At 38.1% G+C, this 17,768-nt stretch overlaps 1 protein-coding gene across 1 annotated transcript in view; it reads right to left on the bottom strand.

The window, feature by feature from the left end:
* LOC128863888 (neural-cadherin) overlaps positions 1 to 17,768 on the bottom strand; it is a gene marked incomplete at its 5' end in the record, with an annotated part of 141,659 nt that overhangs the window by 52,799 nt on the left and 71,092 nt on the right. The window contains 3 exons of the mRNA XM_054103292.1: positions 1,950 to 2,191; positions 13,243 to 13,413; positions 13,628 to 15,929. Coding sequence (XP_053959267.1) covers positions 1,950 to 2,191; positions 13,243 to 13,413; positions 13,628 to 15,929 — 2,715 coding nt within the window. The remainder of the gene's footprint in view (positions 1 to 1,949; positions 2,192 to 13,242; positions 13,414 to 13,627; positions 15,930 to 17,768) is intronic.

Raw genomic sequence — 17,768 nt, 5'->3', positions numbered from 1 at the left:
TTTAATTTAATTAAAAAAAAAATTTAATTTAATTTAATTTTTTTTAATTTTCAGGAAAATTTAATTTTATAATTACATATTGTTTTTCTTGTTGACGATATTTTCTTCCATGCAACAAATGCTCGTAATTTTTTTAAATGGAAAAACAAATTCGTGCCACCGTCAACAAAAAAATATATGTTCAAAAAGCAACGCGAATATCAAGCGATGTGAAATTATTGTATTATTATATATATTGACATACAGTCAACGTCAAAAAAAGTGTACACCACATATTGATAAGATTTTACTATTTATTGATTTATTTTGAACTATTTTTTTTTTTTAATTTTAATTATGTTGTTTTAAATATACTTCACACCACATCAACAAAAATATATGAATCAAAGTTTCGAACTTTGTATAAAATTTGTAAAACTTCGGCAAATTTTCATCATTATTTAAAATTTTTTACTCAGAATTTTTAGAAAAATTTCGGGTATGCAATTGGCATCACAAAAGTGGTTATCATATCGCGATAACGCTCCTGATTGACGGTAACAGCTTGACCATCTTCACTTTCGAAGAAAAAACGGCCCATTAATCGTTTTCGCACTAACTCCGCACCAAACAGTGACTTTTGTTCTTCTTCTTTTGACTGCTTTTGTTGAATGTAAATTTCAGCAATTTGAGAGCGCTCACGTGGCGTGTACTGTTCCATGGTAAAAATCTGCTTAGACTGACGCTTCCAACGCGGTATGTCATTAAGCGATCTGACGTCTCTGTCAAAAGATACAGGGTTGCCAAATGGGTCCGTCGAATATGGGCAACCCTGTATATGGAAGAAAAAACCCAACACCGTCAGCAAAAAAAATTGTAAAAAATCAGCGATATTTTTGAACCACTCGAAGCTTGCACCTTATTGTATCAAAATTCAATGGTCTTTAAAACTGGGTACCCGAAATTTAAATTTTGCTAAAAATTCTGACTGAAAAGTTTGAAACTTTAGTGGAATTAAATTTTTTTTTATGTTTTTTTATTTTTTATTTTTAATTTTTTTACTTTGTCAGAAAAAAAAAATAAATAGTCACAACGTGCCAAGAGTGTTGCTATGCTATTATGATCACGTATGTACACGTAACTTAAGGGCATAATAGGCAGTGATGAGGCGTAAGATGAATGGAAACGCTATGAATATACGCATATGAATACATTTAGGAATATTTAAATGAAATATATATAAATGCATGAGTGCGAGTAGGTAAATGTTTATAGATAAATATACATTGATGTTTGGCACCGATTTTTTGTTACTTCTTTTTTAAACTAATGATAGCACCAACACCAACAGAGCATTACCACCAACGCTACGAATCGAGTAACTAACGAAATAAATGGAAAATAATTTGCCAAAAACATAAATGGAGCTAAATTTGTATGCGCTTAGCGCCAAAAGGACAAAGCAAAAAGAAAAACTAGTATTCAATTACATTTTTGTTCCAAAGAGCTTATTTAAAACTAAATATATAGCTCAAACTATACAAAAAAAAAAACCATGTGAGCAATAAATTTACGATACTATTTATCCGAATTGAAAATCAACGTTCGATATGAACAGAATTCTTGAATAGGCAAAAACATAACATAACAAAACAAAAAAAAACACACAAAAAATGTAGTTTGCGCATTTACCACAGCCGCGCAGTAGCGTTGTTGCAAGTAGCCTAAGCAGTAACAGATAGGCAGACACGCAAATAGCCTGCAGCATTGCATAATTACTGTTAGTAGTCTTTGCATAGCTGCAGCACTGGTATTTTGCATTTTCTCTACGTGTCTGCTGTCATTCTAAATTTTGAAGCCGTCGCTCTTCGTACGCTTTTTGCAATACTTTTTTTGAAGCATTTCCTGCATTTTTTTATAATTCGCTTTTTTTGTTGTTTTTTTGCTTCTCATATTCATTGGATGCTCACTCAGTATGACCAGCAGGCAAACCAATATGGCCGCCAAGGCGCCCATGCTCAATTTCAGCGTTTGTCCCTCCTGCACCAATTCACAATTCTCGCCCCAAAAGCCATCCGGACAGATGCAACGGTAACGCAAACGTGGCTCTAAATTGATGCAAGTGGCGCCATTGAGACATGGCAAGTCCAGGCACTCATTCCGATCCATACAGCCTTTGGCGTCCGGTGACATGACACGTCCTTCGCCGCAACTACAAGACGTTGTTGGTTGGTCAGTGAATGAATGAGTTGTAAATGTTTTGATGTCGATTTTTTTTTTGTTCAAATTTAATTTTTATTTTTGTTTGGATTCGTTGTTGTTTATTAATTTATTTGTATGCAGCAATGATGCGGTGACACGACGATGGTGGCAGTTGTGGTGGTGGTGGAAAAGATATACATACATACAATTTTTATTTTTATTTATGTATAATATATATATGAGATATATACATATATATATATATGTATATATGTTTGTGATATATGCTTATGAAATATGCTTATATTCAATATTTAATTTTTGCTTTTAGAAATTTTGCCATAAAACGAATACAAAAGCATGAATATGATGATTTTGAGATTTGGGAATTTTCACATACACTTCTATGCATATGTGTGTATGTATGTAGTATGTGGTAAGCGTGTGTTTGAAAAATATGCGGGTATATGTTCTGCTTAATGCTCGCCAATGGTTGCACGAATGAGCGGTGTGTGTGGTGGTGAGGAATATAGAAAAGAAATTTGTATACAACACAAAATATTGAGCACTTGCATAGAAAATAAAAGTAAAAAGGAAAAAAATGTTTGTAAGGGTTTTGTGGCTGCCAATAAATAATTCAGTTTTCAAGTAGAGTTTTTTAATTTTTCTTTACTTTATGAATTTTTTCTTTTTTAATTTAGCCACTTTCCTTTTCCCATGAAAAAGTTGCTTTATTTCCTTCTCTTTGTGTTTCTTTTTTTTTTGTTTTTTTGTGCATCACAAGTATTGGTACTCCCAAAGGATGCTTACAAAACTTGGCTGACTGCAAAAACTTCCAGAAATCTACATACAAAAAAAATGCCCGTATGGCAGCAGATTTCGTTGGATACATATGGGCGCTCATATTCATAGTAATGTACAACAATGCATGTGACAGCATCCGCACTCGTATAAGGAAACTGAATTGTGTTGTGAAACTTTTCGAAAGGCTTCTCTTGTCAAATTCAATGCCAGTGAAGTTGCAGTAATTTTTCTCGCAAATTATTTGAAATTGCATGTTTACATAAAATTGCACTAGTAAAAGTCCATTCGTGGTTCTTATGCCGACATGTTACGCTTATATTATACACCCAGAGACACCCAGCAAGGAAATTCACTAGTAGCAGTGAGATGTGATTATATTGAATTTAGAGCAGCTATGCGCAATGTCAATGTATGCAATTTTTGCGCATGTATTGGATACGTGTAAGGGCTTATGTATTGATACGAGTATTTCGTGGTATGTCGTTCCTAAAGTAATTTTCTACATTTAAGAATAAATATATTTTATAAAATGCTTCCATAGCAAAAGTTTAATGATTTTTGGTGTGCTTTCATTTACTAGCATTCAAGTGATAAATTAAGGTGGTAGAAACTGAGATCTGGTGAGTAAGTCCTAGAACCGCGTACTTAAAGTCAATAAGATTTCGAACTAAAGTATGCTTTTCTCGAAACTAAAACATGGATATATTAGACTTCAATATCCCACGGAAAATGTTGAAGATGAAAAATGAGGCAAGGCGATTCCTATATATGGCCAAAACAAAAAACCTTTTTTTCTTTTTCGAAATTGTCTCGCAAAATTGGCAGGGTGTGCGACGCACTTTTGTTTTCGCTACTTTACATGCGCGTAATTAATTTAAGGTCATATCGGCTTTTTATTCCAACTAACTTTTAGAGCAAAATTCCATGAAAGATCATTTTCCCCTAACTGCATCCTTTTTTCGTTAGTTCGGAACAAGTGATAAGTTTGACAGACGAAAATTAGTTGACTTTGGATACTTTTTTCCATAGCTCTCAAAATTTGTACATGTAAAAATTAAAAAACAAAATTTGTTTAGTTCGGAACTAGTACTAAATTTGACAGATGAGAACTAGTCCGCTTTGCATCCCATTTTCCATAGCTCCCAACAATTTTAATTGAAAAAATTAAAAAAAAAAATGTGTTTAGTTCGGAACTAGAACGAAATTTGACAGATGGAAACTAATGCGCTTTGCATCCCTTTTTCCATAGTTCCCAATAATTTTAATTGTAAAAATTAAAAAAAAAAGAAAAATTGTTTAGTTAGGAACTAGTACTAAATTTGACATATGAGAACTAGTCCGTTTTGCATTCCTTTTCCCATAGTTCCCAACAATTTTAATTGTAAAAATTAAAAAAAAAAAAAATTTGTTTAGTTCGGAACTAGAACGAAATTTGACAGATGGAAACTAGACCGCTTGCATCCCTTTTTCCAAAATTAAAAGTTGTTGAAAATTCCCTTCGATTTAATTTTCTTTGCGGGGGGCTTATCTATATTCTTCCACTCCACGCTTGAAAACTTGAAGAGAAGCAAATGCAGAGACCGTCAGATGAAATACTATTAAAAATTAACGGGTGCTTGCAGCAGTTTCAAACTCGCACTTTGTACTTTTTCTTCACCAAGTGAAGCCCAGTCCTTCTCCACCTGATCTGTCCAACGTAGAGACCTTTCCACTTTGTTACTTTTGCATTAAATGGGCTATAAAATTGCAATTAAGAAAAAAAAAATGTATATTCTGAGTAAAAATTTCGAAGATTCGAAATTTGATGAATTTTTTTGAGTTTGGGACAAAGGTTGAGACTGCGATTTATGCGGATTTTATTATACTGAGCAACTAATTTTCAATATTCTAAGAAAAAACATTAGGGCGCACACAACAAATACAAAGTGGCGTAAAATTAATCACCCAATTTTATTCTTTATTAATTTTTAATAAATAAAACAAAAAAATAAATTTTAGTGATGGAAATTTTTATCTTGACTTTTATGGACGTCATTGTTTGTATATTTCTATACTGCAGCTGTCTACTTTACAAGTGTCGAATATGACGTACGACACCATTTCCAAAAATAGTAAATCTTCCAATAAGGTGATTCATTTTGCGCCACTTTTTAGAAGTCGAAGCTTAGTCAAATACCCAACAAAGTGTGTGAGCGCCTTATTATTGTAAAAAAAATCACTCAAAACTTTTTTAACTGACTGTATGATCGAGAAATTTTCTTTGTTCGCGTCAAATAAAAATGTCCAATTGGTCAAAAACAAAATATTCAAACAAAAGTTTCGACGAGAGAAAGTGGCGCTGTCGCTATTTTCTTTCATACTAAAAAACTCTTTTTAAATCTTAGGCTTTTTAAGCGATAAGTATTTATTGATTCGAAATATTTAAACAAAGTCGTGATTTATGATATTTCACCTGACGCATACGAAATGATTCTCTGTAAAAATCCTATTTTTTATTTACTTTGAAACGCGTCACGCCTCAGTTTCTTTTCATGAATATTCATTATTTTTTATACAGCTTGGTTATAAAGAAATTATAAGTGAGAAAAAATAAATTACTGAAAAAAGTTATACCAAAGACTATTCCTCTCAAAAAAAAAATTATAAGTTATATCTCTGTGCGTCAGTTTTAATGTGGCGGAGTGATTGTTTGCGCGCCAGCAAATCCCAATTTTCCTTTACGCAATTTCCTTACCTATTTTTATGTAAGTCTCCCACCCACGATTTTATCTTCATGAACTTCAGTTGAATCTGCTTCAACTGTGGTTTATTGCTTTCACTTCACTACAAGAGATTTTGCTTTTGTTGTCATTATGTAGTTGTTCGGTTCAAATATTTAGTTCAGTTTGAAGTCTTCGTACATTTGTTTGAGTTAGTTGGAAAGTTTTTGAATGCATCTCAAATGCTTTGCATGTTTTCCCTAATTATTTAGGAAGCAAAAGTTTGCTTGAATAGTGGCAGGTGCATGTTACTATGTACTTACAAGTAACAACAACAGTAAAATGAGATTCTATGGAAAATGCAGTAAATGAAATCTGTGAAGCAAATTTAAACCGACAATAAACCGAAGATGTGACATTGATAGAAAAAGTTTTGTGGTTTTGTGGTTTAGTTAAGATTTTTACTTTTATTACTTTAAAAAAGGAATTTATCAAATAATTTTTTAAATTTTACTAATAAATTTTATTTGATTGTTTTCAGAAAGAAGTTAGTAGCTGTATATTACATATAGGGTGTTGGCAATGCATAAAGATTCACCCTAAATGTTCAAGGAATGCTGCTGGAGTGAAACTATTTTGGGTGGATACAAATATGCGTTGTTTCGGTAATGTAGTTTGTTAAGAGGACTCCGCAGCTGCTCTTATTGCTCTATTCAAATTGCTTTCTTTAGAATTAAAGATTAAAGTGCTTGCATTCTTATGGACGAATACATTTTTGGGTTCGCGGACAGTTTTCGCAATAGTCTCTGCAGATAATAGATAATAAGAGGAAATGGCTGCCAGTAGAAGGTGCAAGTAAGAGGCAGCAACTAAGAGGCTGCAGATAAGAGGCTGCAGTGAAAACTAGGTAGGCCTAGAGAGATGGAAAAATGAGATGCAATCCTATCGTGAAGCGAATCAAGCTAGAACTTGCATTGGTACCAGCACCCTGTGGTATTCAGCGTAACAAATTGGGTAATGGTGTGGCAACAGTGGATCTGTAGCTAAGATACCAGCAGGTTTGGGCATAGTTCACTAAATAATTAGTGCCATAAGCGGACAATTAAAACACGAAAAACTGAAAACTTAGTGTTAACGAAACTCTTAATTCAACTACCACTAAACCATTAGTGATAGTGCAATTCAGTGGTAGTGCAAAATGCCCAACTCTGGGTACCCGACTGGCGCTCCCCAAATAGCACTAAAGCGCCATTTTTAAACTATCATGAGACCTCCAGCGGACAGATATCTACAGGCAACCAGAGCTGTTGATATAATGGAGAAGACTGATGGGATTTAGGTTGGAACACTTCCTCAGGCTATCGAAGAAAGAAGCACCCAGACAACTTAATTGTCCAGCTGCCAAACCTGAACATTTCAGAGAAAGTAGTCAACAGTTTCCCCCAACACCACAACAGCTTCTGCAATAGGCATTAAATGGTAAACCAAGATTTTCTGCTTGAGCTCCAATCATCTAATGACCGGCAAGCACAGCTACAGGTTTGGATATTTAATGGCGTAATGTCGCCATGATTATCCGCGTTCTGCGTCGATGCTACTAGGGCCATGGGGTTTTCGATATAGCACACAAAAAACTGAATCGCCATCTGAGCTGTGCTTTCCTGAGAAATAAGTTATGCAATTCTTCTTTAACAACATTCAGAGGGATGCCAATGCATGGGTGAGAGACCTCTGAAACCAATCCAGTCGACTCCTTCTTGACAAGCTCATCAGCAATTTCAATTCACTCTATGCTTATTTGTCCTGAAGCCCAGATCAGAGAAATGTTACTAGCACACCCAAGAGATTTTATCTCCTACCATCAGAGCCTTGATCGCGGCTTGACTATGGGAAAAAATGTTAATATCTCTTTCACTCTCATATTCCCTAAGCATTCTGCATTCCTACAGGGTAGCAAAAGACGCCTGTGAGTATTCGGTAGATTTAAGCAATAGATTGGCTGATTTAGTGAAAACTCCTGCTCCGACTGCCGGTTCTATCTTGGAGTCATCCACGAAGACAAAGGTAACAGTCTCGGTACAGGTTTTCCCCTCGTTCCCATCTTGCGCCTACTTGGAAAGATTGTCCTGGCACGACTCTCAAACTCCAGTTTGCGGTTAGAGAGATCTGTACGACGTTCAGAGAAATGCGGTATTATTTGTCCAAAAAATGCTGTCATGTCCCTTGAACCGCTGTTAACCTGATTGAACTTTGAGCAGCGATGGGAATAAAGTGACAGTCGATGAGAAGTAAATGCCAGTCGTTATTAAGGGCCGCACTGGGACAAGTTCTACATGCTGCGGTTATGCCAATTTAAACAGTCCTTTGCACCCTCCCTGGTTTAGTGATATTATAGCACATCCGAAGAGCTTCCCATCAAACTAGCAATTCGTACATTAAAATTCGTTTCTTACCCGACAGTTTACCTACTGTGGCCGAAACCAATTACATTGTGTAAGTTCAAAATTTGGGCAAAGGTTTTGATAGTTAGCCTTACTTATTTGGAGCCTACTAAATTCAACGACGTTTCCTGTTTTTGAGTTCAGTTTTCGAGATAACGGCACATGGAAATTTTCTTTGGAGCCTCCGAAAGCTGATAGAAACAAACTTATGTCGCAAATTTTATATTTTAACGTGTAAATTACCTTCCATGCTAAATCTAATTTACCATACACTTTTATCACGATTTTTTTTAGTTTTTTTAATTTTCTTAAAACTCACTTTTGAACAAGCAGTTCTGAAGAAGCTATATGTCAAAGTGACCCACATTGATGATGATAACTGAGTACAAACGTGATCGCCGAATTTTTCATTACACTCAGAAGGTAACTACAATTTATGGTTGTCTTGATAGCGGCACAAAACCCATGGGCTTAATATTTATATAGCTAACGTAGCCAGCTCCATTCTCTGTCCCTCGAAAAACTTTTCAGATTTATCAGAGAGTGAGAGAAATTACAAGATAATTTGATTGTATGAGAGATGACACATTTTTGGCTGCGAATGCGAGGTGAAAAAATTTGGAAGGTGTGACCAATAACAGACCGTTATCTGGCTCTCAGCGAATTTGACAAAATCAGTTGATAGGCTGACGAGGTCACGAAGAGATTTTTTTACGAAAAAACTAAGATTATGTTGTGATGCATGAAAAAAATTAACACAATGTCACTTCATTGCCGTCTGAACAACGACTGATTGGGTGAGGGTGTGAGTAGATGTGACGTGATCGTGCAGAGTTCGGCTGTCGAATCCCCCGTGAAGTGGCATCCGAGATTCCCCTCACAAATTTATTTTTCACCATAGTTATGTTAGTTAAAGCACTCGAATTCTTGACGCGCTATCGTAATTTCATGTGCAAAATTTGCATAAGACTAGCTGCCCTGCGATTTTTGAAAGTTATTAAAAAAAATTGTATTTTTCGGCAGCTATTCTAGATTTACCTACATACAAGCGAAAAGATGGTGAACTTCTCAGAGTCACTGAAATGTATCATCAGGTATTTATGTATGGAAAGTTTTAAGCACGAGTGAGTGTATGCGTCATTGGCGTGAGTGCATCATAAAATTTGGTTTGACATAAAAAAGCGAACAATTTTGATGATAAAAAAGAAGAGCAGACATGGTTTGCAAGTGTACAAGCCTTTACACACACGGATGTACACAGAACTACTGCGTCGAAAGTCGAGCTCACACTTCGAGCTGTTTTGTGAATTCTATATTAGTTCGAAAGTGAATGAATTTACGAGAAGCGCGATGTAAGGCGATGAAATTGGTAAAATTCAAGTAAGCACAAGATACTCGTAGTTGAAAAATTTTGTAAATTTGCTGGGTTTTTAATTTCAAATAAATTTTATTTTTAATTTCTTAAAAATGTAATTTCCCCATTCGCCAAGATTTTTATTATTTATTTGCTAAAATATGTTTAACACCGAACTTTTTTTATATTTTTATATTATGGGTATACAAGTTAATGATTATTTGATCCACCAACACCGAGTGAGTAGTGAATAAAACATAAAAATCCCTTGAACGCAACGTCGGATGTGATTTAGCAGCTCTGCATTATTTTTGTTTTGACAAAATGTTATATGCAGGCATTACTTTTGAAAGCACCCAACTTGAAAGAGCGCAAAATTGGTTACTCGTATCTTAGAGCGGTTAAAAGACAAACGTCCAGCTTCTCATCACATGTCTCTCAAACTGTTATGCAGTTCCATTGCCTTTCAAAGAATTGCGCCAAAAGGATGCAAAATATAATGAAAAAATATACCTTCTTATACATGGAAGCACTGACCTAAGCTTGTGAGCTAAGCGGCAATAAACAAAGTCGATTGATTATCACTAAATTCTTTCTAAATTCACATATACAATTTTTTGCTTGGCGAGCAGCGGAATGCTCCAGCGAGTAGAGAAGTGAATGATGACCGAACGATGGCTGAACTACATCTGCATTAACCGCTTCAAGTTATTGTTGAAATTCATCGGATGTGTGATATGTAAACCTGCTACCTTCGCCCGTGTAGAAAAAGAATTGAGAGCCAAGATGTCTGAATCTCAGCCACGCGAGAGCAGGACTGCTGAGGAGAAGGTGATGAGATAATTCTGCCTCACCTTTCAGGCATTTACTGCAGAAAGGTCTCGAAGCATTACCAAGTCACACCACTTAGATACCTAACGGACAATTTACCAGACATTCAGGGACGGAAATGGACAAAATTCGACAGCTGCGGCTTTATTATAGTTATAAGTTCACTCAAGCGGGGGTGCAATTAAGAATGCAATCTCCTCAAAATATCTACGAATCGCGGATTGTAGGTGAAACAATATGTAAAATTAACATAATATAATATTATGGCCCATCTACAACCCCAAGCAAACGTAAAAATTGACAAATATTAGACGAAGAGATATCTGCAAACTCACGGCAGTGATAATTGGCTGCTGGTTCATAGGGGAGCAGGCAACCAAAATGGATATCTCTTACAATATATCCTGGCATAGTTGTAATCAACCGGCGAAAAAAGAAACTATCTTCCATTTCCCCTGCAAATGCTCTGCCCTATGGAAGGCGAGGATGTTAACCCTTGGCTAGCCTTGGAAACCTCGAAGAGGCGCCGTAAATAACCTTATAAGGTTTCTCAATCGCACAGACTGGATATAGTAATGAAAGAATAAACGTATAACTTGTTGGTAACGAGGTTGTGGCAACAAAATGGTGTGAAAGCACTTATTGGATTATTGGTGAATCACCACTTCATTGAATCAACCAACCATCCCCCGAGCGCCTTCGATCTATCCGTGGCCATAATGATCTCGAAACTTTCTATGTTTGTTCATTAACTCAGTGCTCACTTAGTTGATGCGAAGCCGACTATGAGCGGGGTAGATATTTTTAAGGCAACCCTCATCCTTTCATTTTTCGGAGAAACCGCCTCGAGTATCCTCGGTGTAGCTACCTCAGCTAAATAACAGATTACGCTAAATCCCTGTGACCATGAACCCAAATGAGTTTGATATAAAAGTATTCGGATGAAGTCGTGAGAGTGTTTGACATTTACCGACTAATTTCGGGTGCACCAACAAAGAGCCTAGACACCTTATTACCGCTTGGAGACAGAGTAAGACTTATTTACCTCATCGTAGTTACACAAGTAAGCGACCGATCAACTGCTTCTTTGATTGCAACTACCACCTTCAAATGCTCTTCATTACCAGGCGAGGAACCCCATTCAACAGAATTTACTTTATAATTACGCTATACGAGTATAGCCAGAATGTAACTCTAGGTGAGAAGCATCCATCATCCCTGTACGATGGCGTCCCTACATCCATACAAAGCGACTGTTAGACTGTTTCCTTCCTGGTCCTCTCTTCAATGTTGAGAGTTCATATTAACCCTCTGTCAAGGATCGTCAATATATTCTACAATAGTTTACATTTAGTGGAATCTGTCTTTAAAGTAAGAAACGAGAAACCCTGAGGAATTTCACACTTTAAATAAAAAATAAAAAAATAATAAATAATTGGCGCGTACACTTCTGTTAGGTGTTTGGCCGAGCTCCTCCTCCTATTTGTGGTGTGCGTCTTGATGTTGTTCCACAAATGGAGGGACCTACAGTTTCAAGCCGACTCCGAACGGCAGATATTTTTATGAGGAGCTTTTTCGTGGCAGAAATACACTCGGAGGTTTGCCATTGCCTGCCGATAGGCGACCGCAATTTCACACTTTACTTACAGATTAATCAGCCTCTGCAAGACCTGCAGCAGGAACGATAAAAGAGTGATCGGTCTGACATACTTAGGGGAGACAAGCTTACTCTTTCCCGCTTTTACGGGCACTTGCACAGTATTTTTCTGTTAATCGACTTTGGCTGCCAGGACATAGTAATTTTAAAGGGCAGATGAGTTAGCTAGACTGGGCTCCTCGCTCCAAATTAGTCAGAACAAGAGTAGCATACCCAAGCTTTTGACAACATGTAAACGTTTAATAAACATACAGACCATTACTGTTGCAAATTCCAATTGGAAACAGTTAAATACCTGCGCTATCAGTAGACAAACGTGGCACGAACGGAACATTGGTCGCACTAAGTGTCTACTTAAAGTAAGAAGGAGGGATCCGAGAATCGTGGTAAGTGTCCTATGTGGGCACTGTGTAATAGGAGGTTATGCCAGAAGATTAGGAACGCCATCCAATGACTATTGTAGAAGCTGCTAGGATACAAAAGAAGAAGAGACAGTCGAACATGGCTCCGTGTACAAGACGAGTGGGATTGCTCGGTCTCGCTCTTCTGGACAACATTCCGGGTGCTGCGAGTCTCAACAGTTAGGATTGCCAGCTAGGATAGCCAGCTTTTTAAAGGCCATACAATGGTTTAAAGAGGACCAACTCGAGTAAGGATAGGATAGTTCCGGTGGTATCACAAGGGATCACTAACTGACATATGTGCGTCGAAAGGCAGCCATTTCACTCAACCTAACCTAACTTATCGTTCGAAACACGAATATTTTTCAGCCTTTAAAAAAAAAATATACCGTTATAGTCTTAGAAATTTTGAGGTCGCATTTGAACCTATTGAAACAAATTTTCAATAAACTCCATTTAAAATTTTTTTTTGACAGTCAATTTATTTTGAAATATGTACGAGTACAGGCCAAAATTAATACTCATTCACGTAATTAAAAAAAAAAAGGTTTGTGTGCATACTGGAAAAAAATTTAATTTTTTACTCAAATTGTGTGTCATACCCTGTAAGTGTTTCAATTTTATGATGAATAGTGTGAGAGTCAAAAATATTCAAAGAAAAATAAAACAAAGTCAGTTTTCTCTTGAACTTCATCTTATCAAATTTGGCTTTTAAATCGTGTTTGTTTTCCCTTCAAGTATTTAGGATGAGTGCACAATTATGAGTGAACAACAAAATGAAAAGATGTATGAAAAAAGTTAAATAAAATAAAATAAACCAAAATTGATGTGCTTGCGTACCAATTGAATAGTAAATAAAATTTATTCAACTCACGTGCACTCGTATTCGTTCCACAGGTCCACACACTCGAATGGCTCAGGGCAAATGACATTCGAGCAGGGCTTGTTGGATGGACAGTTCTTTTCCAGATTGCGCGCCATAGTCGCTTGACCCCATTGCGTGCCATTCATAGCCGGTGGTAAGGGTAAATGCTTACCCTCAAGCCTGCAAAGAGACACACACAGACATATGTACATATGTAGGCACAAATCAAAATGGAATTTGACCTAAGTTAGAAAGCGATGTTGTTGGATATGTAGATGGTAAACCGCATAAATGCAACTAAGGCTTAGCGCACTTCTTAACATGTACGAGTGTGTGTATAAATTTTACACACATTCACCACCATTCATCCTTTTGCCCTCACCCCCGCACTCACCTGATGTCGTCCAGGCAGCTTTTTTGGTAGTCGGCATACACTTCGAATGTTCGCACGCCCGTATATTCCGCCTTACCGCCGGCATATACCCCCTCCTGCTTGTCCACCAATAGCCACTGGTGACCTACAAATTCAAATGTTTCATTGTAACGTCGTCCTTCGCCGCCATCTAACTCCAACGTCGCCGCAGAACCATAACGATTAATGCGCACAACATGCCATTGACCATCGTCCACCGCGACGGCATTCAACCATAAATCTTTCTCCTCGGTACGCAACGAATTGAGATTGTAGCGGAAGTGCAGACGCGCATCCTTAATTTCTAAAATTCCATATTCACGGTTGTGTTGATCTGAAACGCGAAACAGTTCGCCATGTTGTTCGCGTGTACGGAAACGCAATTGTATTTGTGTACTAAAGCGATCCGGTTCAAAGCTAAGCGCATACTTAACGTAACTTTGTTGCTTGAACGTGGTCGGTATGGTGGGTATGTTGCAAGCGGGTCCCGTCCACCCAGGGCGACATTGGCAACGCGCCTCCGAAAGCGAGCCAACACAGTTGCCATGCTCCCAGCAGCGTGCCGTCTGCTCTGATTGTGAGCAAACTTCCTCCGTTTGTTGGCAACCCGTAACGCTGTTGCGCGATAGTCCTGGATGCGCTAAGTCATAGAGTTTTGAATTGAAAACCAAATTGCGTATGCAGCCATCAAAGGCTTTAGCATTTGGCGCATAGTGCCAGAAGTATAGTGAGGGATCGAAGAGGTCGCGGTATATGCCGCCCACCTGCAGTGGTCCATTTACATTTAGGTATTCGTTGAAAGGTGGTATTTGTCCGCGCGCCTGGCAAGACATGTCATCAAACTCGGGCGGTGTGCCATCTTCCATTTCGCTAATGTCCGCAGACTTGCAGAAATCTACAACCATGCGCACATTTTCCGTATCCCAGAAGACATCGATGCGATGCCATTCACCATCGTCCAGTGACTTTTTCGTTTTCACGCGCAACTCCAGCGTGCCAGAGCCGAAATCGATAAGCAAACGTGGATAGCCACGCTCTAGCTCCAGCGCAATATAATCGGTAATGATCATTTCCTCGCGCTCTGGCGGCACAATGGGACCGTTGTAGATGAAAAGACCATCGGGCTTACGCGTGATAAACTCCAAACTCAAATGCGATTCATCGCACATCTCCAATGGTGGATACCAAGCCCAACCATTGCCGCGGAAGCTGCGTGTCGTCTGCTGGCAACGTGGCCCATTGTAACCCGCCGGACAAGAACAGTGTGGACCAAAACGTGTATCCACACATCGTCCACCATTGTAGCAAGGTGTATTGCGGCACGATTCGGGTTTCGAAAAATTGCGCGCGCCACAAGTGCACTCAGCAAGCGTATCGACACGCACACCCACCAAAGCGGTCTTATTCGCATTAACCATGTACGGCAACGAGCTGATATCCAAGGTATTCGTGCAAGAGCCCTCGCACATCTGATTCTCATACAAGCACTCATCTATGCCAACCATGGTAATATTAAAGCCCACATCCTTCTCGATCTCTTCGCGATTCATCAGTACAATGCCATTGAGACGCACCGGTTTGTAATAGGGTGAACCATGCGCCGAGAAGCGTATATCGGTGAGTGGTGGATGACGCCTCTTGAGTTGCACACTGAAAATATCAACATTCTCGCGATCCGCATTCAGCAAGTCGGCGAGCTTATCACGAAAACGATCCAATTTCGAGCGACTCAAACTCTGTGTGCGATAATTCCAGACGCGTATAAAGTCTTCATCGGTGATACCGGCCACACGTATCGAGCCTGAATTGATTACCGCTTCGTGTGAGATTTCACGCACTGTCACCGTTATATTGGCTGGCACATCAGTTTGCGTATGCTTGCGATCGTAAACCTTGAAGCGCAAATGATAGCGTCCTTCGCGTGTACCTGCACGCATCGTCACCATTCCTGTATCCTCGTCTAACTTGAAGCGTGGATGTTCTTGGGACTCCCAGTAAAACTTCTTATCGGGCAAATCCCAATCGTCCAAATCGTAAACATATACCCGTCCGATTTGTGTATCCGGCGATTGGCCCTGATAGTTGTAAACGAATATATCCTTGGATCCTGGCTGCATTTTATTGTCGTTCACATCGCCGATGATGACAGTGAGTGTGCTGGTACCGGTCATGGCAGGTGAGCCGTGATCCTTGATCACAATAGGGATCATGTACTCTTTCTGTTGCTCGCGATCGAAAGAGCGGAGAGACGAAATAACAGCCATACCGTCGCCGTTGGCGCCCTCTGTTGGGAAGATAAAAGGAAAGAAAAGATTGGAAGAGAAAATTAGGTAATTTGTAAAACATTAAGGAGCACTTGAAAGTGTTATCTAATGATCGGTAAGACAAATTTTAAATTGAAGTTATAATATAGCAGTTGTGGCCCAAAATAACTCAATAGAGAAAGTGATGGTTCCAATGATTCCATTATAGTATTATAATACAATATAAATCTCAGATATGAGACACGCTCTGGTAAGGCAATCGACGAAAATATTGATGAAACCTTGGAAATTGTGATGTCACTTATCGTTCGAGCCCTTGTCCAATGCCCAGAAACTGACGATTAGTCAGAAAGCTATTTGAAAGCATTTGCCTTAACTCATTTACCCGAGGTACCCTATAGATTCATACTTAGAACTCTTTCGGACCGAAATGATGCCTGCGATTCTTTGTTTAAACATAAAAAAACTGACGCATTCCGAAGCAAATGGCAGCTGGTGATGGAACATGGTTTACCCACGAGAACAAAACTCGAATAAAATCATGCCCAAGCAGCAGTGAGCCGCTCCAAATGATCTGCAGGCTCGAAATAACGGCCAGAAAGGTTTTACGCGGCATTTGGTAAGGTTAGAAGGTAACTACCCATAATAAGCTGCTCCTATCGAGACAAAAACTCATTTTGGAAATCTGCAGTAAATAAGTGAATTCCGTTGGGCACCCGGGACTGGCCAGACAGGCGTTTTCGATTTTGGACGTGAATTTAACATATATCTCTTACAGCTAACGACTTGAGCTTCCAGGTGGCTTCCTAAAATTTAATTTTGGATCGTTTTATGGCTATAACCTTTTATAAAGGCCCCTCGAACAGGACGGATGCCCAACCGAACGTTTTAAAAAAGTGTCCCACGGAGGGTTAAGTACGTAAAAGGCCGCATAGATCTTTAGCGTCGCACTAGAAGCTTCGAGAGGTAGAATGGAAGATTCTATCACACCCGACGTACAGTCAAGTTCAAGGAATTTTCAACTTTTCAAGCAATTGTATTCTCTTTATGGTACAAATTTGGTCTCAGGATAGACTTTTCCAAATGGGCTAGGAGAACCAGAGCTCTTCAATTATTTGGTTACCGGATCGAGCCAGATTTTTATGGGACCAAAAACTCCACTCAAGTAGCATCTCCTAAATATTTATGGCGAATATTTATGCTGTTACAGCAACAACAACAATGGGAGTTCTTGAATCGCAGAATTATGAAAACTGCCGTCAAAATTTATAAACTCATCGAGCAATGCGGTGAATATCACACAATCCTAACTCTGTTAATTTACTCTTCGAAAGGAAACGAAAAATTACTAAAAGCCTTTTAACTTTACCAAGAGACAGATAGAATACAAAAAACAAAAAAAAGTTAACTAAAATAATTACCTCTCTTTTAAGTTATTTATTAAGTTATTTAAATTTTCTCTATGCTTATGAATAATTTCCACATGAATCTCCAGTTTATGCCAAATATAAAGCCCACAAATGAAACTAAAAAGTTGTAACTCGCAATTCATTTAAATGCATTAACTATTTAGCACTTACACTTGAATACAAAAGCTAACTTCATTGTGTGTTCATATGTAGTAAAAAGAATAGCAGAGAAATGGTCAGCAACTATGCGAATTGCATGCAAGCATACGAATTTACATACCAAATGTAGCTGTACCTGCCCAACTCGAATACTAAATATTTCAAATATGCACAGCGAGTGATTTTTAGAAGAACCGAAAACTTTGCAAGTAGGAAAATCTGCAAAAATTACTTTTAGACTCATTAAGAGATTAGGTGTACTGTGGCTCTCATATTTAAGTTACTTCATGC

The sequence above is a fragment of the Anastrepha ludens genome, chromosome 5 (assembly GCF_028408465.1).
Source record: "Anastrepha ludens isolate Willacy chromosome 5, idAnaLude1.1, whole genome shotgun sequence".
In the NCBI taxonomy this organism is placed as follows: Eukaryota; Metazoa; Arthropoda; class Insecta; order Diptera; family Tephritidae; genus Anastrepha; species Anastrepha ludens.
Note: the sequence above shows the minus strand (reverse complement) of the source record. Positions and strands in the feature narration are given on the sequence as shown.